We start from the raw sequence: 23,308 nt of genomic DNA, 5'->3' as shown, positions 1-23,308 counted from the left end.
AAAACGGTACAGTATAATAAAGTCGTTTTATTTACATTTACCTTTCCTCAGCAGTAAACGCTTGATGAGGAACGTAACCTTCTTCTTTTACCATCTTGAGGAATGATCCCATGTAGGTGCTTTCTCTGCAATAATTTTATCTAGTTCCTCATCAATTGTGTTTTGTTTAGCTGTGTTGATAGCTTTTTGCACCAAGTGTACAAATGGCTTGTGTGTGTTCACTCGCTTTCTATCTGTAAATCCCCCCCCCCCCCCCCCCACTGCTGCGTTGCAGCTCCGTGTGTATCCCACAAAAAAGTTTGTATGTCAAGGTAAAATGTTCATAAATTTAACATTCGTAACCGAAAAGTTCGTAAGCCAAGGGGTTTGTAAACCGAGGTATCACTGTATTTTTAAAAATGTGAACAAAAAGGGGATACAGCAATGTTTTGCTAATCTCTTCTTGTAATCAAAATTTTTGCATTTTTAAAAATGTATGTTTTCAATGCCTAAACATGCAATGGCTCCCTTTAATCATAAAAAAAGACATAATATGAGGGTTAAACAAAAATAGTGTTTCTTGTGTGCATTAACACATTTTCTATTTTACAATTAACAGTAGACAACTGGCTCAATTGGCCAAAAACCATAGGAATGTGTTGCTATTTATTTTCTGTTGAACATAAATCTAACAACTGGCAGGCAGCCTTGTTCTTTTGTGTGTGAGTGTGTGTGTTGGAAATGGCAGTAGTAGAATAGTGGAGAGCAGAACAGCGCAATGTTGTCTCTTGATGTTGTTTTTTGTTGATACCTCAGCTGGTTACCAAACAACAAAGGCCAAAGAAGCGTCTCTTCCTCTGTCGGACCAGCGGGTAGGGAGACAGGTTCAGCAAACTGCTGTCATCTAGAAGCCACAAGAACACAAGGGACACAAATTTTCATTTCACAATGTTTCTGAATTTTTATCGACATATCCTTTAAACGACAACCGGCACCGTTTTTTTGTTTGCTAACTGACATCAGAAAAACGTTTTTTAGCATCTAAAAGATCCAAAACACGCAGGCTGATATTTTTAGTCAAATGCAAAACACCAATAAAAATGACTTAAAGTGTCCCAAAACTACTTCAAAATGACCTCAGAAAGTTTCAGTTTCAGAAGGTCCCGCCCCCTTGTTCGTGACGTCACGCCAGGACGCTCCAGAATCAAAACAATGGCTTCTGATTCGGAGAAGATACTTTCTTGTTACTCATCCACTTATGAATATGATTCAAATAGTTCTGAAGAGGAAAGGATAAATGTTTGCAATCGATTAAAGAAGTCCTTCCGTCTCATTTTGAGACGTCTAGACTTCAATGTAGCGCCCAGAAAATGCACATGATGGCGCCCAAGCTCCGTTGGAAATGGGCTGATTTGTCTGCTGGGAATTTGTGTCGACTAGTATCAAATAGTAGTCTTGGTGCAACACACAACGATTCACCATTGCGTTATTTATGTTTTTTCCTTCTAATTTCGCCATCAACACAAAGTTTTCAGACCAAACAAAGTACCCAAAATGCATTGTGGGTCACTTTCTCGGTCAGGGGCGTTCCAGACGTGACGTCACGTCAGGCATCGTCATCAACTCGAAAACAAGACTTCCCGAAAATTCAGTGCGGGTCTTAAGACGTAAAATATAGCCATATGCCATGGAATCTTATTAAAATACGCTCAGTCTAAGTCATTTGAAGTGATTTTACAAATTATGGACACAACTTGCCCGGAGGCGTCGGTTGTCCTTTAAACTACTGTGGGTATAACATTCCAGACCATCCCTGTAAAATGTGAAATTTGCAATCAAATTAAATAATCACCGATCTTGTTTTTGCATTTTAAAATGAAATTAGAGTCATTGCTTTCGGTCGGCATAAAAGGCAGGATGGGAGAGGAACTCGACAATCTCTTTCTAATAATAGCAGCAAAGTTATGAAAGGAAGAGGAAAGGAACGAAAGAAGAAGAAAAACAAAATACTGGAGCTGCTGGAAAGGCAGCCACTCTCGCGGCGCCATCTTGAACTCTTAATTAAAAAGAAAATGAAGAATTCCCTAATTCCTTAATAAATTAAGAATTGTGTGCCGAAAAATTTCAACAACATCACTGAAAGATGGTTGATTATGATAAATCTTGATATCTATGATACATCCGAACACACCTTGGTTCTTCAGTGGTAAAGGCATCGTCTCCCTGAGTTTACTGAGAAGGTTCTTCATTTCTCTCATGTCCCTGCAACAACAACAAGAAATCAAAAATAAATTGAACATTTCATGTTACAATATTAAGTGTGTCTATTTTGGCAAAATATTTGCTTAAAGATTGCAAAAATTCATTGATTGTTTTTGTAACAGGCATTACTTTGTTCAAACATTACATCATTTTAAAAAATATTGTCTTAAAATTGCGCAATAGTTGCACTGTATACTGAAATATTGGGTTGTCTCTATTTTACATTGTTTCTGAAAATAAAAGTCAGTTTATCTGTCAAATAAAAATGCGGTGCAATGTCAAGTTAACAGTTGTATGAAATACAGTGATACCTTGGCTTACGAACTTAATTGGTTCCCAGACAGAGCGTGTAAGGCAAAAAGTGTGTATCCCAAAAATTTATTTCCTATAAGAAACCATTAAAATGAGAACAATCTGTTCCCGGGTCCCCATAGAACATCATTTTCTACTTTCTAATTTTGTAAGCCTTAAAACAACATAAAATAAACCTTATTTTATGTATAATGAATGTGCTATGGAATTATAATTAAGGAAATAAACTGTACTGTATAATAAAGTCATTTTATTTACCTTTGTGATGGTTGTTGATGGCTTGATGGAATGGAGTGGCCGGTTTCCTCAGCATGAAACACTTGATGAGGAACTTAACCTTCTTCTTTCACCCTCTTGAGGAATGATCCCTTGTAGGTGCTTTCTCTGTGATAATTTTACCTAGTTCCTCATCAATTGTGTTCTGTTTAGCTGGGTTGATAGCTTTTTCCATCAAGTGCACAGATGGCTTGTGCGGGTTTTTTGTAGAGACTGATTGATGGGATATTTTAAACTTGCAGTCTACACTTTGCCTTTGAACAATCAAAGTTGAAACTCTCTCATTGTCATCTGCCTGTCTCTTTAATGTTTAAACCACCTCCACTCACTGCTACGTTCTTGACCAATCACGTGACTTTAACCGAAGACTGGGGGCGGGGAATAGAGGATAAAAACAGTCGGCAGCCATTTTCTTTTTGGAGAAAGGCTTCTCTCTCTCTATCTGTAACCCCCCGCCCCCTCACTGCTGCGTTCTTGACCAATCACGTGGCTTTAACCGAAGACTGGGGGCGGGGAATAGAGGATAAAAACAGTCGGCAGCCATTTTCTTTTTGGAGAAAGGCTTCTCTCTCTCTATCTGTAACCCCCCGCCCCCTCACTGCTGCGTTCTTGACCAATCACGTGGCTTTAACCGAAGACTGGGGGCGGGGAATAGAGGACAAAAACAGTCAGCTGCCAGTTTGTTGTTAGGACGGGCTTGTTCGCGAACGACACATCACTCATTGAGGCAGATGCCAAGGTAAAATTTTCACAACTTTAACGTTCGTAAACAGAAAAGTTCGTAGCCAAAGGGTTCGTAAACCGAGGTGTTACTGTATTTGGATGGATCTCAACTACTCAATTGAACAACATAGTATCTTCAACGTGGACCTACTTTTCAATGTTTGCAATGTCCGTGGCCACCAGACATGTGAGTGGAGAGCCCTCGGTGGGCGAGGAGGAGGTGTCCTCAAGGATGGGGACGTCTGAGTTTTCATCCACCTTCCTGTCCACTGATGGCAGGCTACAGGGATCTTTGCCTGACACCACAGAGTCAGAAAAAAAGAATAATACACACCATTTCCACCAAAATGGCTTACTAGTGTGTTTGTGTGTTTACCTTTCCTGTGGAGCTGCAGGGAGCCCAGCAAGCAGAAGGACTTAAGCATTTCGGTGATATACATCTCCAAACAGCACTGCAGTTGGATGAAAAGCCTGCAAATCTCAGGGTGAATCTCGCCATCCTCTGGCCTGAAGCACATAGGAGCAATAGGGATGAGTGATAAGTGGGGCTACATTTCTCTCTATAAAATGACATCAATTTGACATCTTTTGAAGAAAATCAAGGCTTTGGAAAATACAGAATTTAATTTTAGTTTATTAGGTTGTGCCAAAAAGCTAATAATAGAGTGTGGGGTGATCATGTTTGGTCATGATCATCATGGTGGTGTTTTTTGAAGAGAAAAAAACGACTCTCACCCTGCTATCAAGGTGAGACTGTGGTGTGCCGCCCTGGCCATCTCACAGCCTTTGGTTCGAGTCTTCTGCATGTCGCCTCGCAAATTGGGACAGTCGACAGTGATCTCGCCGATGGAAATGACCAGCTCTCGGTAAAGTGCCACCAGCGTGTTGAACTCTTGAACGATCTGCGTTATAATCACAGAGTGAACAAGAGCTGTATTCAAAAGTTCTTATTTTTTTTTAAAAAGAAATACAATAATGCTCAGTGTTAAACTCTTAATGCCTGGTTGTACAGTATACCATATCAGTTTTCTATCTGGCATCTTAATTTGTTTTAAAGGACAACCGACTCCTACGGACAAGTTGTGTCCATAATTTGTAAAATCACTTCAAATGACTTCTATTGAGCGTATTTTACAAAGATTCCACCGCATGTAGCTATATTTTACGTTTTAAGACTCGCGCTGAATATTCAGGAAGTCTTGTTTTTGAGTTGATGACGATGCCTGATGTGACGTCACGTCTGGAACACCCCTGACCGAGACAGCAACACACAATGCATTTTGGGTACTTTGTTTAGTCTGAAAACTTCGTGTTGATCTGGAAAACACATAAATAGTGCGATGGTGAATCGTTGTGTGTTGCACCAAGACTACTATTTGATACTAGTTGACAGAAATTCCCAGCAGACAAATCAGCCCATTTACAACGGAGCTTGGGCGCCATTGGAGTCCTGACGGCTCAAATTGACACGGAAGGACTTCTTTAATCGATTGCAAACATTTATGCTTTCCTCTTCAGAACTATTTGAATGATATTCATAACTGGATGAGTAACATGAAAGCACCTTCTCCGAATCTGAAGCCATTGTTTTGATTCGAGAGCAAGGCAAGACGTCCTGGCGTGACATCACGAGTAATGGGGCGGCACCTTCTGAAACTCGCCATCACCGAGGTCATTTTCAAGTAGTTTTGGGACACTTTAAGTCATTTTTATTGGTGTTTTGCATTTGACTAAAAATACCAGCCAGCGTGTTTTTGGTATTTTAGATGCTATAAAACGTTTTTCTGATGTCAGTTAGGAAACAAAAAATAGTGTCGGTTGTCCTTTAAGGCTTTTTAGAGTTATAAGTGGAGGAGAACGCTAAACAGCGCCACTGGGTGGTGACATGTGGACATTACAATTGGACTCTAGGAATATACCTACACATAAAATGCAACTGTAAATTGTTTTGGGTTCACGAATGCATTAAGGGGGCATACTTTGCAGCAAAATGCCATAACTTTTGTAGTGAATCTTTAGCACACTATGCAGCTGCAACTATAGAAGACAGTGTTCTGAATGGATTTTATAATAATAATAATAATAATAATAATAATAATAATAATAATAATAATAATAATACATTTCATTTTTCAAACGAATAAAGAAATAATATTCCAAATAAAATAAAACAAATTATAAAATACCACAACCAATCAAATACACGGAACAACCAAACCAGACAGGCAATAGACATCTTTAAAATAAATGCAAATATATAAAAAAAAATCCAAAATAACTGGGTAAAAAATCTAATAATAAACAAACTATTGTTGCAATCATCATTAACTCATTCACTGCAATTCCCGAATTTATTCGGGAAATGAAAATGTGATGTGAAGCGCCATTCCCAAATTTGTTCAGGTTTTGGTTTTTCTTGCGGTTAGGGGTAGTGCTGATAGCGCTGATCAGACCTCTGGCAATGTTTTTCCCTCCCACGAGGGGGCAGCATTTGCCTTTTGTACAGCCACCCCCATTTTAAGCTCAGATATCTCCAGGCTTATATAACTAAGAAAGAGTCGGTTTTCTTGTGCTGCATTGAATGTTTATGTCGTCCTAAAACTCAATATTCAGTGGGTCATGCAATTTCAGTGAAAATGACAAAAACTCTGGCACTGGAGTGGTCACATTTTTGCACATCGTCTGGCAGTGAATGTGTTAAACAATTCAACTATGAATGAAATGAAATCAAAAACAATCAACCACAATAAACATTTAAATGTAAATGTAAAAGGACCACAACGTTGAAAACTAGTAGCCTTATAAAATTTATCAGAGCAAAAAATATTTGACGTCGTAATAAAATAGCTCAGAGGTTGCTTTAAATGACTGCGTTGATAATCGATCGCGATACGTTGACTTTGCACCACCTCAGACAACCCTCCCCTGCTGCCCCCACTCCCGAAAAAAGACAACTGTTCGACTTGCGTGCACGCCTCTGCAGAGCGTTCATTGCACACGTAGTCTCACACGACGTTCTGACATGCTTCAGATGTCTCACATCATCACAGCAAATGGACATTCCATTCATGCAGTTTAGAAGACAGCGACCGTGCCTCGTTTTAAACTCCATCTAAATAAACAAATAAATAAATACATGGATATCAACACTGCACCACCCTGACCGAGTCAAATAAATGCACATTAGAGTGTCACGCAGGCTACGATTCGTCGTCATGTGTGTCATGTGCATGAGAGAGCGTCCTGGACGCACAACGAGAAGGACGGACAAGCCCCGGGATGGATGGCGTGGACGCCCGCTACCTACCATCCTGCATTCGGCCACGGCGCGTTGGGCTCTGCGGCTGCTCTCGGTGCTTTCCCGCCGCTGGGGGTCTTGGTAGAGGGGCTTGCCGATCTGGAAGATGTTCCCGGCCGATCTGGGGCGGGTTTTGCGCCCATTCGATGCAGAACTCATGCATACACACCCTACGAATAAAACGCTCCTGATACGGAAGGATGTCTTGGCCCCTCACCGCCGCCACCTTTCTCCTCGCCCTCTTCTCAACTCTTCACCGCTCCGTCTTGTCTCCAAGCGGGCTTATGGCTGCCAGTCGGTTGTCCTCTCAGACCCCACCTCCTGAGAGTGGGGACAGTCGTGCGGCGGAGGGTGCGGGTCTTTTCTCTGCATCAAGTCACCTTCACTCCCGCGGCACGCCAAGCAAGCTCACAAGCGGGCTCGTCGCTTTGTCTCCTCTTCACGAATCATCCAGCGAACGCTAGGCGTCCATATCTTGTGCTTTTTTTTGCACTCAGCACCGCTGGCGGAGGCGACAGATAAGCATCTGCTGCCTGTTCGCAGCGTTGAAGGCTGCGAACGTCACCGCCTAATATTTTGGGGAGGGGGTGTCGCACTTTAGCGTGAAAATCTGCACATTCATTCACAAATCTCCCCCCTCCTTCCTCCTCTTGTAACCTTGGAGGGGCGTTTTGTAGCAGGCTGCCTAAGGGGGAGGACAGTGAAACATTAACACACACACACAAAAACTAAACAAACCTCCCCACAGTAAATTACAGTTTACCCCCCCTCCCCCAATGTAATAAATGTAAATGTAAACTAGATGCTAACACAGCTGTGTCAATGTTTTCCTTTTAAATTTAAAATAACCTTTGAAATCATCCATGTTGCGTCGTACGGGATAGCTAATATAGCGCGAAGCTAACCTGGGGGAATTCGTCTCTCTATTTCGATGTCCAAGTTTAGAAACTCAGTTTTTGCTAAGATGAGGTGAAAGGCTGACAACAAATAACTTATAAAGGCATACGCACCTTAGATGGGGTTCATTGACTTATTGCTTAACAGTTTAACTCATTCACTGCCAGACGATATGCAAAAATGGTCCACAGAAGTCCGTGCCAGGATTTTTCTTTGTCACTCATGTTTCAAGGCCCACAGAATATTGAGTTTTAAGGACTATATAAACATTCAATAAAAATTCTATATATAAAAATAAAAATTCAAGGTAAGAAAGACTCTTCTTTCATCAGAAAAAAAGAGTTAATTCCTAAATTATATGGGTCTGGATTTGTCTGAGCTTGAAATGAGGGTGGCTGTCCAAAATACAATGCAATACATACATATTTATTTAGTCATTTATTTCTCTATTTATTTTCCAATATATCTTCCTATTTATTTGTTTATTTATGGTTTACCATAAGTTCTTCCAAAAACATTACTGAAGGGTGAACGTGAATGCTTGTTTTCAATATATTTTGTGTACAAGTAAATAAAGCTGGTGAATTCATTATTCATGATTGAGAAATCAGTTTTCAATGCACATTGTATTTATTTATTGTTCATGTATAGTATATCTCTATGTATTTCTTTATTTATGTATTTATCTACTTATGTATTTATGTATTTATTTTTCATATATTTTTTTGTGTATATCCCAATTTATTCCCCTATTTCTTTCCCTACTTATTCATCAATTTATTTATTTACTTGTTTATTTTTCACGTATTTATTTATTTATGAATTTATTTATTTTTTAAATGGGTGTACCATAAGATGCATCTAATGTATCAATAAAGGTTGGGAAGCACTGTTGTCTAAACCACCACAATCATTGCAGGGACAGTTATCAATGAACAACCCTGAGTTGACAAGCATGTGCAAGTGTCCCTAATATTATGTCTCTCCTTGTTTTAATGGCGATGAATCATGCGGTTTTAATGCTTCTGATCGACCCCCCGCCATTGAGGTACAGAACATGTTGTTTATCACCTGGAACACAGAGAACATTGGATGCCCAAATGTGCCTCCTACACAATATACCCTTTCAATCGTTTATTAATGGCTGATAACAAGCTGACACCGCCGCTGTTTTCCCTCCACTCAACATCCCACCTGCTTGTCTACACAGTAAAGCAAATGGCGTATACTCATCATCATCATCATCACCGCCAGGCTGTCAAAAAGAGGGAAGAAAAAGGTAACAGAGGATGCAAAATACAACAAAGCCAACAATCCAGTTGACAGAGTAAATGTAGATGATGACCATATCCATGTCAAAATGCCAACTGCGGGTGTTGTCGTCAAAATCCAACGTGCTCAGATGGAAACCGCCTCCTGCGTGGGGCAACTGACGCCGCGCCCCGGGACTGGAGGGCCTCCTGAAACCTGGATGGAGGAGGAGACATTTTGTTTGCAGACCTCTGGTTGTTTTTTTAGCAGGGATGAGCGCTCAGGCTAGACAAATAAAGGCAGTGGTCACCAGTCATGAAGTAAGAATGAAGCCGATCCACTTCCATTTCTTCAATGCTCGATTTAGACCTGGATGTTTTTTTATTCAACATCTTACCTCCAAACATTCGGAAGAATTTTCGGCCGCTCGGAAGAGGCCATTTTGCACAACAGGCTTTCTGGAAGTTCTGGTTCCGACATGCGTACTCCTTCGGGAAGAACGTCCTTGCCATTTGGTTTAACTCTGCGGAAGAAAAATCCAAAGACTGAATGAGATATGGTTCATTCGGTTTAAATTTTGAAATGTTAAAAAAATACATTTAAAAATGTAAAAATTGGTGAATTTTAAAAGGTTTTAATTCTGTAATTTTTAAATTCTTAAACGTGTATTTTATATTTTCAAATGTGAACTTTTCACATTTATAAATTTGAAGGTTTTACATTTAAAAAAAGTAGTCTATTAATTTTTACATTTTAGAATTTTAAAGTTTTGTAGTTTTTATTTTTGTATTTTTATGTTTTTATTTATTATTTTATTAATTTTTGTTATTTAAAAAAATGGGAGTTTATTTTTTAAATGATGTATTCTTGTATTGAATTTAATTTATTTATGTATTTATTTATGTGTCTAGTTCTTCATCCACCCATTATTTATGTATTTATTTATCCATTTATCCATGTATCTATTTATTTATAGATTGAAATGGTAAAAGTGCTGGAATACAAAGGTATGTTTTCGAGAACAATTCTAGGTGCACCTCAAGTGTATTTATTTATTTATTTGTTTGTTTGTTTATCTTTTTATTTAGTTATCTATTTCTTCATCCACCCATTATTTATTTATTTATGTATTTATTTATGTATCTATTTATCTATGTATTTATTTATAGATAGAAATAGTAAAAGTGCTGGAATACAAATGTATGTTTTCGAGAACAATTGTAGGTGCACCTCAAGTTATGAGTGCATGCATTCCACCCAAGCCAGAACCAGTAACCATTCTTATCAAAAATCTGATGAAACAACATCTGTTGACTTTGTCTCATTTGCTCCGCGACACGGTCTCACCCTTCTGGAAGAAGACGTGCGTGATGATGGTCCTGCAAAGCGGGCAGGGCGTGCTGGTAGGACAGTTCTTGGCCAGGGTCCTCAGGCAAGGTTCACAGAAGATGTGCTTACACGGCTTACACATGTACGGGCTGAAGTAGATGTCCAAGCACACGGCGCACATGTAACCCTCCTTAGTCACGTCTTCTTTGTCCTCCTCGTTGCTGCTCGTACTGCTGCTGCTAATACTACCTGTGGAACACTTCAAGAGGAGAAAGGAGACACAAGATGAATGAAAGGAGTTGAATTAGTTTGGTAACAAAGTGACGCTTGCAATGGAAATGACTCGTAAAACAAATCGAGTTTCCCCAATGAAATAAAGGTCAACTGTCAAGTCATTTTCTAAAATCCCAAATGCCATATTTAAATGTCACAAGTCATTGAGAGCAAAATAAATTCAATCAAGCATGAAAAGAGAATCTCTATTCCACGGATTTGTAATTAGAGTCATGCTTGTTACAATATTTGCGCACATGGACCAGCCAGAACAATTTTCATTCGCAAAACTCCAGGTTTAGTGTTGCTAGGTATACATCCGAACAATAGGGAGCCCTAGAGTAAAGAATTAGCAAAACAAGTCAATATGTTGGTCTTTATTTCACCTGAAAATATATATAAGTAAGAGATAAATAACATTATAGACCAGCCAAAATCAATCTCAAGACTTACAGCAATGGTGTCAAACTCATTTTAGTTACGGTTTCCTCTTGGGGGCCGTTTTGAATTTGGGGAAGCCATTAGAATGTTTAATCCCCTCCACATATTACATATACAGCACACAACAAATTAACTCATTCACTCCCATTCCCGAATGTATTTGGGAATTGAAAATTTGACGTGGAGCGTCATTCCCGAATTTGTTCAGGTTTGGATTTTTCTTGCAGGGGGTGCCGATTAATAATAATAATAATAATAATAATAATAATAATAATAATAATAATAATAATAATAATAATAATAATAATACATTTCACTATAAGCGCCTTTCAAAACTCTCAAGGTCACTTTACAGTTACAGGATTAAGCGCTGGTCAGAACTCTGGCAATGTTTTGCCTTCCATGAGGGCACAGCATTTGCCTTTTGTTCATGTTAGCACTTTGATACAGCTTCAACTGTTGTTAAAGCACTATATAAATCAATATGTATGTATTTTATTGTGTTTTGTACAATCACCCTCATTTCAAGTTCAGATAACTCCAGACCCATGTAAATAAGGTATTAACTATGTTTTTCTGATGAAAGAAGAGTTGAATGTTTATGTAGTTCTAAAACTCAATATTCTGTGTGTTCGGTTTAAATTCTTGTTTCTTTCCTGGTTCGGTGTTCAACGAAGTTCAGTGATAAAAATATCAGTGACGATGATAGATGGTGAACAAAAAACTACTTTATTCTAGTGAGACAGAAAAAGCACTTCTATCGTCTAGGCAGGAGCGAAGTCAGAGCACACGAACAAAGATAGGAACAAAGAGAGCGAGATCCCGCTCTGACTAGTTTTTGAACGTCTACAGCAGCGATCTGTTGTCCAATCAGCTACGGACAACTCAGTGTTGGGAGGGTCTTAGACTGAAGTTGGAGCCGTTGCCTCTTTGCAACTACTATTGAACTAATAAGCTTGATAATGCTATGTAACTAAATTAAACGTGCAATAATCATAATGTGTACTAAGCTAAACATGAAACAACATAATATGTTTACTAAGGTGCATAAAACACTATTATTGTGGGTCCTGGAATTTGTGTGAAAATGACAAAAACCCTGTCACTGGAATGGATACATTTTTGCACATCATCTGGCAGTGAATGACATAAGTGATAACTAGTTTTAAAATTTGAAGTCAGAATTAATGACTTTTATTGTGGTTTACATACGACAATTTGAAATGTTGGTTCGGATTTCAGCAAGCATCATGAAATTTGACAAGTTTGAGTTGCTTTCGCGGGCCGGATAAAATGAAGTGACGGGCCAGATTTGGCCCCAGGCCTTGACTTTGACACCAGTGGTTGACAGGTTCTAACATCAATGTTCAGTGTCAAATGTGAACATTTTCTTTGCTTTTTTTCATTTGTATCACTACCCAGAGATTCAATACTCCACCGATGAGGTTTTTAAACATTTATGATCACGATGGAATATCCTTACTTCTCTCAGGAATCTCCACACATAGGCAACCTCCCATTTTAATGTGTGGAGGTTGTGTCTCATCTACTTTTGGAGTTTTGTCTCTATTCGTTGACACCCACATGCACAAGATAATATGTGTGATTGAAAAGTATCATGTAAGGTCAGGTGAGACTTTTCCCGGAGCGAGGCTGTCTGTCGCTAATGTTTTCTCACATCTAGTGCCGTACTAGAGTGCGGGGGCAAACAGAAGGGGCGTTAGGTAGAATACGGAGTCATTTATACGTGAAGAAATATAGCTTAGGGCATATTCTTAACCTGCTTTGCATCTCTTTCCATAGCTCTACCACCACAATCCCCGCTCATCTTCCCCTGGGTTAACTATCCCGAGAGCCTGACGAAACTAAAACACACACACACACAGCTTCCCATTTCCCAACTGACAGCTGTAAACTCCCCAGGGGAAAATGTGGCTGACCTCTTTATGCCGACATCTGCCCCTCAAGCCCCCCCACCTCCATCTACACCTTGAAATAGTGCCACGTATAGACAGGCGACACATGTTCACCTCTTACATATGAGCGGAACAAAGTGTTGCTTCCAGCGTAATTACCGCTAGAAAATTCCCATTGGGAGCGGAGGGGGGCACCTCAGCAGTGGCGTCACCCCCACCCCCCCTCGCCGCTCCCAAGGTGTGTTATTAACACGCATGGACCAATGCAATCGCTGGCAACGCACCGTGTAATAACTTCCAGAGTAGGTGAACTGAATCCTTACCCGTGGAGGATCCCGCAATTGTTTCGGGAGGATAATGTCAAATAGTTACGGTTGGGGTCAGCAATGATTTAGATTTTGTTGACAAGTGTCCTTTGACGTCCATATTTGACCGTGTGAACTCTAATACGGGAGAGGAAAATTGTATTACAAAAACCAGTGTAGCAATATGTTGAACCTGACCAAGTGAATCTCTTTTTTTAAAAATCCAGCTTTGAAAACGTTTGAATTACCTTATTTTCCAGTGTGTAAGGTGCACCGGACTATAAGGCGCACTTTCAATGAATGACATGTTTAAAAAGGCTTTCCATTTATAAGGCACAGCACATTATAAGGCGCTACAGTAGCGATGGGGTTGCGTTATAGACCCATTACAGCAGGGGTGTCAAACTAATTTTTTGCCGTGGCCCATAGTAGTAACGGTTTTCTCTCGAGGGCCATTGTGAATTTGGGGAAATCATGAGATGAGAATTTTTCATCAGCTCTACATATTATATATAGAGCGCACAATAAATTAATGAATAACTAGTTTTTACATTTGAAGTAAAAAATAATGACTGTTATTGTGGTTTACATACAATAATTTGACATTTTGGTTCGGACTTTAGAAACATCATGGAATTTCAAAGTTTGATTTGCTTTCGTGGGCCGAATAAAATAATGCGATGGGCCAGATTTGGCCCCCGGGCCTTGCCTTTGACACCTGTGTATTAGAATGGGAATGTTAACAAAACAATCAGATTTCACCATCATTTTCCTTTTTTATGTCAAACATGAAAAATTGCAGAATAGTATACAGTAATGTGTGGTATTTTCTCAATTTTGATGACCTGAAAAATTATTCCAGGGTTTTATCAGAGTTTATCACAATAAAATAATAACTATAAATTTTAGAGATGACTAATCTTCCCTCTTTAAAACGTTTATGTTCCTTAGAAGTTTTCATGGAATATTTTGGCCTTAAAATTTTCATAAATAAACTACTGTATTTTGCAGTGTAGAAGGCGCACCGGAGTATAAGGCGCACCCCTAATGAATGGTGTATTTAAAAAAAATGCTGAATGAAACACTCAAAGGTTGATTGGTTCTGCCTCTGACGTCACCCAATCCCAGCACGATATTTCATGGTTTACAGCCATGTTGATTAAAGTTATATTCTTGACAATGCAGTCATATTTTTGAAATTCAACTTTAAATTTAAGTTAACATCCGATCAACTGCCGATTGGTTTCACAGAGTATTCAACTAATTTCTGGCCTGCTGTCATGTGCATACCTGTTGCTGACTTTGCCTCAGTCGTTCCTTCCTCCTCTGCTTCCTCCTCACACATTTGATTCTCTTCCTCTCTTTCTTGCTCAAACTTCTCTCCAGCACTCCGCTACAAGAAGGAGTTGTCGGGTCCATAACACCGCCCCCCTCCTCGTCTTCCTCTCCCTCCTCATCCAACTGTCCCACCTCCTCTTCGTTCATCAAAGTCCGCGACAAGTCTCCAGCTATGCTGCCTTCCGCATAGAGGGGGTCTCGGGTAGGACTTCCGGGTGGTCTCACGGTGGTCGTCCTGGATGATGAAGCTCTTTGAGGACGCGAAGGGGTGGTTGATGTGCTCTGAATGATGGCGACGGACGGGGGAGGACGCCGATGAAGACTTTTGCTGATGGAGGATCTTCTACTTGGCTCTTGGGTTGATCTATCAGCAGATTCCACTTGATCCGAACCAGAACTGGACAAGTTGGATCCTTCCCCTGATCCATCGGCAACATTTTCAATCCTGATCCAGTGTCTCCCTCTTCTCTCCCAACCTCTGGTGTGACTTCCTACATCTCCACATCGTCTGTTCTCGCTATGGACTTTCCTACCCGGAAGCGTAGGTCGCAAAAGCTGCTCCACAGTGATCCCGCTTTCATTCTCATCACCGACCCCCACATGGGAGCTCATGGCTGCACCTTTAAGCCCCAACGACGCTCTCCTTCTTCATCTTTACATTTCTCCTCACTTTTTTGTTCTTCGGGCTAATTTTGAGGGGATGGTTCCAGTGTGCAGCTGGCGAAGCCTGAAGCCCACCGGCTCCCCTGCTATTGCCCCTCTAAACAGAGTGAGGCCACTGGGATGTTCCATGTTGTTAAAAAAAGTTCCATCACCCTGGCCAGTGCCCTCTTGTTATAATAGAGTACAATAGATGAGGCCTGCTTGTGGTCTCTTTGTACGGGCAACAGAGTGCAGGGCGGCCACACAACTCTCCACCTCCCCAAAAAAAAAACACAACATAGTCACCTTATACAGTCAGCTTTTTCCCAACAAAAATGAACTACAGTATTAACAACCGCACACATCCGCGCTCAGGCTTGCGCTTCAATCACAATTTAACTCATTCACTGCCAGACAATGTGTAAAAACATGTGCATTCCAGTGCCAGGGCTTTTGTCATTGTCACTCAAATTCCAGAACCCATAAAATATTGAATTTTAGGTCTACATAAACATTCAATGCAGCGTAAGAAACCTTAGACTTTCTTCTTTAATCAGAAAAAAATATATGTGTCTGAAGTTATATGAGCTTGAAATGTGGGTGGCTGTCCAAAATACAATGCAATACATACAGATTGGTTTATATAGCACTTTAACAACAGCTGAAGCTGGAACAAAGCACTAACATGGACAAAAGGGAAATTCTGCCCCTTGTGGAGGGAAAAAAACATTGCCAGACGCCAAGGCCAGCGCTTTATCAGCACCCAACCAAGAAAAAACAAAACCCGAATGGGAATGGCGCTTTACGTCATATTTTCAATTCCCGAATACATTTGTGAATGGCAATGAATTAACAATTGTTGTCTTTATTAATTTATTAAATCAATACATAACATCAAATCAAATACAGTAAAGTCTCGTTATATCGATATCGGATATATCGATACTATTTCTATGCACGCAAGGAGAAAATTACATGCAGACAGGGTCGGATATATCGATAGTCCCGGTTATATCGATATTTTTTCGGACTCCCTTGAATATCGATATAACGAGACTTTACTGTATGTAATTTACTACATATTGGTTTATATAGCACTTTAACAATAGTTGAAGCTGGAACAAAGTGCTAACATAGAAAAAGGGGAAATGCTGCCCCTTTGTGGAAGGAAAAAACATTGCCAGAGGCCATGGTGAGTGCTTTATCTGGACCCAAACAAGAAAAAAAAAAGTCGGGAATGAAGGACATAATTTTAATTCCCGAATAAATTCGTGAATGGCATTGAATAAGCCTTTTCACCCTGCTGTTGTTTTACAGTACTGTACTGCAGTGACTTTCACTGCCATTTGCGGCCTTTTTTTGAGGTTCAAAAAAAATCTGCGATGCATCAAGGTCCTTAATAATCGAACCGCGAAGTAGCAAGGGATTACTGTATTCTGGGTGAAAGGTCGATTGCTATGGTTCTTGAACGCAGAATGCGAATCCTGCTACTTTAATGAAAACGATAATGGGAAAAATAATTTTTTTTGTCATCGTATGTATTGTATTTTTAAAATGATTGATTCGTGTGATATGATTTTTTTTCTAATGGGAACTCGGTCAGTTGGCTTTCCAAAATTTCAGACACAGCTCGAGAATCAAAATCTCGCCCGGAAAAGGATGCAATACTGCTTGCGGGCAGCAGATAGCAGCAGCTGCTATGCTTTCTATAGACTTGTTACATTTGTAAACTATCTCACATTTCTTTTTCGAGAACTATTGTTAAAAAATTGTTTTAGAACCCACAACATCGTGTCACATTCAAAAAGTTGCGATTTTTTTTTAAAAGAATCGAATGATGTTCACCAGAAAAATCCAGATCGAATTATATCATGTGATGTTCGCGTTAGTTAAAATAAACCCCGTTAATCAGTGAAGGGAGACAAAAGACAGCAGCGATCCGTCGGAGTGAGATGGGAAGTGAAAGAGAGGAGTAAAAAAAGGGGGGGACGAGCAGTCGGCGTACGAGCGCCTCTTAAAGGGGGAGAGACCCCGGTTCTGACGTGTGGCGAGGCTGCCGCTATAAAACCATTCACGTTGTCACCGAGCTCAGATGACTCTCGGCACCAGTGAGTGGACAAGGCTGTCACCTCTTTCGGGGACCCCCCCTCCCTCCTCCACATGTAAACCAGTACGCGCGCGCGCACCCGAGCGCGCGTCATGCGTCCTGAGAGTAACTCGCAGCTTCGGCTGGAGCGCGTCAGGACGCACGCGATGAGCACCGGTTCCGGTACCAGAAGTAGCTGAGGTGACAGCCAGCTTTGCACGATCTTTCCTGGGCTGGCTGCATGCCCCCCTCCCCTCCTCCGAGACGGGAAAGTTCCGCTCGAAGTATGGATTACCTTCCAGGCAAAGGTAACAATAGCAACGCCACCGTTGGGTACTCGACTGGGGTGGAGGTGGTGGCGGACTGGCTGGGCTCCATCAACAACAACAACAACAACACCACCGGCGACGGTTCTGACTCGTTCCCGTACGCGCAAGTGGGCTACCAGATCGTCACCTCGTTACTGCTGGGTGCGCTCATCCTGTGTTCCATATTCGGCAACGCGTGCGTGGTGGCAGCAATCGCCCTGGAGAGGTCTCTCCAGAACGTGGCCAACTATTTAATCGGATCCCTGGCCGTGACGGACCTCATGGTGTCGGTGCTGGTCCTGCCCATGGCGGCTTTGTACCAGGTGTTGAACAAATGGACCCTGGGCCAGGGAATCTGTGACTTATTTATCTCTTTGGACGTCTTGTGCTGCACGTCGTCCATCCTGCACCTTTGCGCCATCGCCCTGGACCGCTATTGGGCCATCACGGACCCCATAGACTACGTCAACAAGCGCACGCCGAGGAGAGCCGCGTTGCTCATCAGCGTCACCTGGCTGGTGGGCTTCTCCATTTCCATCCCGCCCATGTTGGGTTGGCGGAGCGCCGAGGATCGAGCAAATCCGGACGCCTGCATCATCAGCCAGGATCCGGGTTACACCGTTTACTCCACTTTCGGGGCGTTCTACATCCCCCTCATCCTGATGCTGGTCCTCTACGGGCGCATCTTCAAAGCCGCTCGCTTCCGGATCCGAAAGACGGTGAAGAAAACCGAGAAGGTCCAAAGTGAGCGCTGCTTGACTTTGTCCCCCGCGGCACTCCAAAAAAAAAGCAACGGGGAGGTGATCGGCGGGCGGCCGTGCGTCAACGGTGCCGTCCAGTTCGGCGACGAGGCCGAGTCCCTGGAGGTGATGGAGGTGAGCGGCTCCAAAAGCCACCTGGCCCTCCCCAACACCCCGCAGTCGTCATCGCACGAGAACCTCAGCGAGCGGAACTGCGGCGCCAAACGCAAATTGGCTCTGGCTCGAGAACGCAAGACGGTGAAGACGCTCGGCATCATCATGGGTACGTTCATCTTTTGCTGGCTGCCTTTCTTCATCGTGGCCTTGGTGCTTCCATTCTGCGCTGAGAGCTGCTACATGCCCGAGTGGTTGGGGGCCGTCATCAACTGGCTGGGCTATTCCAACTCGCTGCTCAACCCCATCATCTACGCCTATTTCAACAAAGACTTCCAAAGTGCTTTCAAGAAGATCGTCAAGTGCAAATTCCACAGGCCCTAAACGCAACTCGCCTGCCACTCCATTAAGTGCACCTACTGCACTGTCCACCGACGTCCAAACGCACTTTTTGGAGAATGAACCATGTCTCTTATTGTGGTTGTAGCATCACAAAGGAACAAAGAAAACACCAGCCGTCTGCTTCGCTTCTTCCATTAGCATCAAAGCTGACACAAAACTAAAATACATTTTTTCATCTCTGCAGATGGGATGTTGGACTCGAGTGGACTGACGCTATCATAGGTTTTATTTCCTGACTTTGTTTAACTCATTCACTGCCAGACATGTGCAAAAATGCGTCCACTCCAGTGCCAGGGTTTTTGTCATTATCACTTGAATTCCAAAACCACAGAATATTGAATTACATTGCATTACATAAACATTCAATGAACATTCAAGGAAACCGTAGACTTTCTTCTTTCATCAGGAAATAAAGAGTTCATTCCTAAAAAATATGGGTCTGGATGCATCTGAGCTTGAAATGGGGGCGGCTGTACGAAATATAATACAGTAAAGTCTCGTTATATCGATATTCAAGGGAGTCCGAAAAAATATCGATATAACCGGGACTATCGATATATCCGACCCTGTTTGCATGTAATTTTCTCCGTGCGTGCATAGAAATAGTATCGATATAACCGGGACTATCGATATATCCGATATCGATATAACGAGACTTTACTGTACATACATATTGATTTTCAAATAGCAGGAGCCACATAATATTGTGTTTTAGGACTACATAAACATTCAATGCAGCATAATATACCTTAGACTCCCTTCTTTCATCATAAAAAAGAGTTAATTCCTAAGTTATATGATTCTGGTGTTATCTGAGCTTGAAATGGGGGTGCTGTCCAAAATACAATGCAATACATACATATTGGTTTATATAGCACTGAAGCTGGAACAAAGCGCTGAAATGGGAAAAAAGGGAATTGCTGTCCCCTTGTGCAAGTGAAAAAAAAAAACATTGTCAGAGGTCTGACCGGCACTTTATCGTCACCCAAGCAAGGAAAAAAGAAACCCGAACTAATTCAGGAATGGCGCTCTACGTCATATTTTTAATTCCCGAATGAATTTGTGAATGGCAGTGAATGACTTAATGATTGTCATTCATGACTTATTTATCCCTTGATTATTTATGTAATATAGTGATCATCCTAGTTTTATATTGTTTGGATATAATTCTGTCAGAGATGTATTAATTTCATCAACTACTTTTGATTTTAGTTTTTTATTGATATTTTTTTTAGTTACGTCTAATTGTATATGAATATGTTTCCTCTGGATTTTTTACAATATTAAATGCATCTTTTTATTCCATTTAAATATTGGATTGTATTTATTTATTTATTTTAATAAAGAAAACAATTGTTGACACATTCACTGCCATTCACAAATTTATTCGGGAATTGAAAATATGACAGAGCGTCATTTCCGAATTTGTTGCTGTTTTTTTTGTTTGTTTGGGTGCCGATGAAGCGCTGGCCATGGCCTATGGCAATGTTCCACGAGGGGGCAGCATTTCCCCCTTTTCCATGTTAATGCATCAGCTTCAGCTGTTGTTAAAGCACTATATAAACCAATATGTATGTATTGCATTGTATTTTGGACAGACGCCCCCATTTCAAGCTCAGATAACTCCAGACCCATATAACTTAGGAATTAACTGTTTTTTTTTTCTGATGAAAGGAGAGTGTTTAAGGTTTCTTACGCTGTAGTCCTTAAACTCAATATTCTGTGGGTCCTGGAATTCAAGTGACAATGACAAAAACTCTGGCACTGGAGTGGACACATTTTTGCACATCGTCTGGCAGTGAATGAGTTAAATATGTCTGTTTTTACAGGCAGATGTTTGTTTGTTTTTGATTTTGATTTTGCACCTCTTGAATTCATCCAGGTGTACCGAATAAAGTGTGCCATGAGACTGCAGGGAAGGAGCCATGTTCAGCCACAATTTTTGGGGGAGTTTGTCAAAGGACAAGAAGATACAGTATGTTTACAGACTGTACTGAGAGCAAAAAGAAAGGAAAATAACAATTCAAACGCACAGACTCCAATTACGGATCACCCTTACGGCCTCTGACAAAAAAAAAAAACAAAACAAGACAAGGACTCTTCATACATGTGTCGATGCGGTGTTGTACCCACTTCTGTGTCTTTGTTGCCTGTGTGCAATGATGCTCTGTCGTTGCCATGCGCTCTCCATCCATGCATTTCTGTCATGCAGGTCAACATCACAAGCTTTGTAGCACTGAAACAATAAAATGCAATCCAATGTCAGTCCTTTTGAAGCTAACTGGAGTCCATTTCTGTAGTGTGGTTGGGGAAACGAAGAGAGCAACGAGGCAGCTTGGTTATTAACTTATTTCTGCTCGTAAATCTTCATATACGTCACATGGCATTTATCATGTGTGGTGCAGCTTAGGGACGGCGTGCGGGAAAGCAACTTATCATACGGATGAGGATGATGATGATGATATTATCAACAGCGCGTCTGCTACGGGACACAGAGAAAAGGCTTTCCCGCAGCTATTTATGACAAAAACAACAACAACAAAAACAACAAGAAGGCGAAGATAGAGAGAATACATGTGCTGTTGTCTTTATAATTCACACAACGGACACTACTACATCTACTATAATGATAATACATTTCATTTTTAAGCGCCTTTCAAAACTTTCAAGGTCACTTTACAGTTACAGGATATTTTTTTCTGTGGGTGAGCAGCGGTAGTCACACGCGCCAGCGTTCACTCAACCTGGAAGTAACTCAAATAGAATACTAAGACACATAGATAGAAAGCTTGCTAGCAAGCAAGCCAATAGATAGCTAATATCTGGCCAGCTAGATAGCTAGCCAGCCAGATAGCTATTGTACGGTATTACAGAAAAGACAAAGAGAATTGAGTTAGCAAAAGATTTCTTCCTAATGTCGACATAAACCAAAGTCAAAAGACCATACAATAAATACTTCTACCACTTCCACTACGACTACTCCTAAAAAAGTCAGAAAAAATAATAAGAACAAGTAGCACGGTGGGTAACCAGTTAGCACGTCCGTCAGGTTTGATTCCAGCTTCAGCCTTCCTATGTGGAGTTTGCATGTTGCCTGCGCGGGTAATCCGGTTTCCTCCCACATTCTAAAAATATACACGGCAGATTAATGGAACACTTTAACTCATTCAGTGCAATTTACAAATTTATTCGGGAATTGAAAATATGACAAAGAGCGCCATTCCCGAATTTGTTCTGGCTTTGTTTTTTTCCCATGCTTGGGTGCCGATAAAGCACTGGCCGGACCTCTAACAAAGTTTTCTCCCCTCCACTAGGGGGCAGCTTTTTACTTTTTTTCTATGTTAGCGCTTTCTTCCAGCTTCAGCTGTTGTTAAAGCGATATATAAACCAATATGTGTGTATTCCATTGTATTTTGGACAGCCGCCCCTAATTTCAAGCTCATATAACTCCAGAGTCATATAATTTAGGAATTAACTCTTTTTTTCCTGTTAAAAGAAGAGAGTCTGAGGCAGGGGTGTCAAACTCTGGTCCTTGTGGGACGCCGTCCTACATGTTTTCTAAGTCTCCCGATTGAAAACGAACCGGAGTCAGGGAATGGGCTCATGTCAGACTTCTGCAGAACTTGCTGATTATCTGATTATTAGAATCAGGTGTGTCCATTGAGCCTGTTCCCTTGAATCAGGTGCGTTGCAACGGGGAGACTTGGAAAACATGTAGGAGGCGGCCCTCGAGGACCGGATTTCGACACATCTGGTCTAACTAGTCCTAAAACACAATAATTATGAGGATCCTGGAATTCAAGTGACAATGACAAAAACCCTGGCACTGGGGTGGACACAGTTATGCACGTCTGGTAGGGAATGAGTTAAATTGTGACATAAGGACAAGCAACTCTACATAGGACGGAGCACGGATACAAACCCATGACCTCACAACTGTGAGTCACATCTGCTAACCACTTATCTCCATGCCACCAATAACAATGAAAAATGAGAATGTACAGGAGACCACCACTTGCGTAACTCTCGCCGCTCACGCCCAAACTGGCTACAAATCCACTTAGGGTGGATGACAGGAATTTTAAAAAAGTGGAAGAAGGAAACGTGACTTTCAGGAAGTTGGCGCTACAGGGAGGTGCGCACGCCACACCGGGTGGCTGGCTGATTACTCAACTCATCTCCGCAGCAACAAATCAAAGCCAAGGCATTGAGCGTCAATGGCAGATGGAGGGAGGGGGTCCCGGTAAGGGGTCGGATGTGGGCGGCCGCCAGACAGCAACACTAGACAGCATCAAAATGTCAAGACAACACCTGTGGCATACAAATAACGGTGATCGGGGCCAGGAATGATGTCGAACATCACACTCACGGGTCAAAACATGAAGGTACACCTGCACACTTCAAAGAGAGCAAAGT

The 23,308-nt window shown here is 41.4% G+C and overlaps 3 protein-coding genes across 3 annotated transcripts in view; 1 reads left to right on the top strand and 2 right to left on the bottom strand.

Moving 5' to 3' along the window:
- Positions 1 to 247: 247 nt before the first annotated feature.
- On the bottom strand, positions 248 to 7,302 carry rgs7bpa (regulator of G protein signaling 7 binding protein a). The gene is made up of 6 exons (XM_088993849.1): positions 6,860 to 7,302; positions 4,288 to 4,454; positions 3,929 to 4,059; positions 3,704 to 3,848; positions 2,171 to 2,241; positions 248 to 883 (listed from the first exon to the last, which is right to left on the bottom strand). The coding sequence occupies exons 1-6, from the start codon at positions 7,007 to 7,009 to the stop codon at positions 792 to 794; spliced, it is 756 nt and encodes a 251-aa protein (XP_088849975.1). The 5' UTR covers positions 7,010 to 7,302; the 3' UTR covers positions 248 to 791.
- A 1,567-nt stretch (positions 7,303 to 8,869) lies between these two features.
- The window catches only part of rnf180a (ring finger protein 180a), a 36,313-nt gene continuing 21,874 nt past the window's right edge, over positions 8,870 to 23,308 (bottom strand). The window contains exons 4-8 of the mRNA XM_088993845.1: positions 21,026 to 21,128; positions 14,553 to 15,518; positions 10,346 to 10,586; positions 9,396 to 9,521; positions 8,870 to 9,214 (exon numbers count right to left, since the gene is read on the bottom strand). Coding sequence (XP_088849971.1) covers positions 9,006 to 9,214; positions 9,396 to 9,521; positions 10,346 to 10,586; positions 14,553 to 15,212 — 1,236 coding nt within the window. The 5' untranslated portion in view covers positions 15,213 to 15,518; positions 21,026 to 21,128 and the 3' untranslated portion in view covers positions 8,870 to 9,005. The remainder of the gene's footprint in view (positions 9,215 to 9,395; positions 9,522 to 10,345; positions 10,587 to 14,552; positions 15,519 to 21,025; positions 21,129 to 23,308) is intronic.
- htr1aa (5-hydroxytryptamine (serotonin) receptor 1A a) lies at positions 17,349 to 21,064 on the top strand. Its single transcript, XM_088993844.1, has one exon. It carries the CDS (start codon positions 17,570 to 17,572, stop codon positions 18,872 to 18,874), a length of 1,305 nt encoding a protein of 434 aa, XP_088849970.1. The 5' UTR covers positions 17,349 to 17,569; the 3' UTR covers positions 18,875 to 21,064.

Source organism: Hippocampus bargibanti, linkage group LG04, assembly GCF_051943395.1.
Source record: "Hippocampus bargibanti isolate YZ-2025 linkage group LG04, ASM5194339v1, whole genome shotgun sequence".
NCBI classification, from domain to species: Eukaryota; Metazoa; Chordata; class Actinopteri; order Syngnathiformes; family Syngnathidae; genus Hippocampus; species Hippocampus bargibanti.
This window is presented reverse-complemented; position numbering and strand designations above follow the sequence as displayed.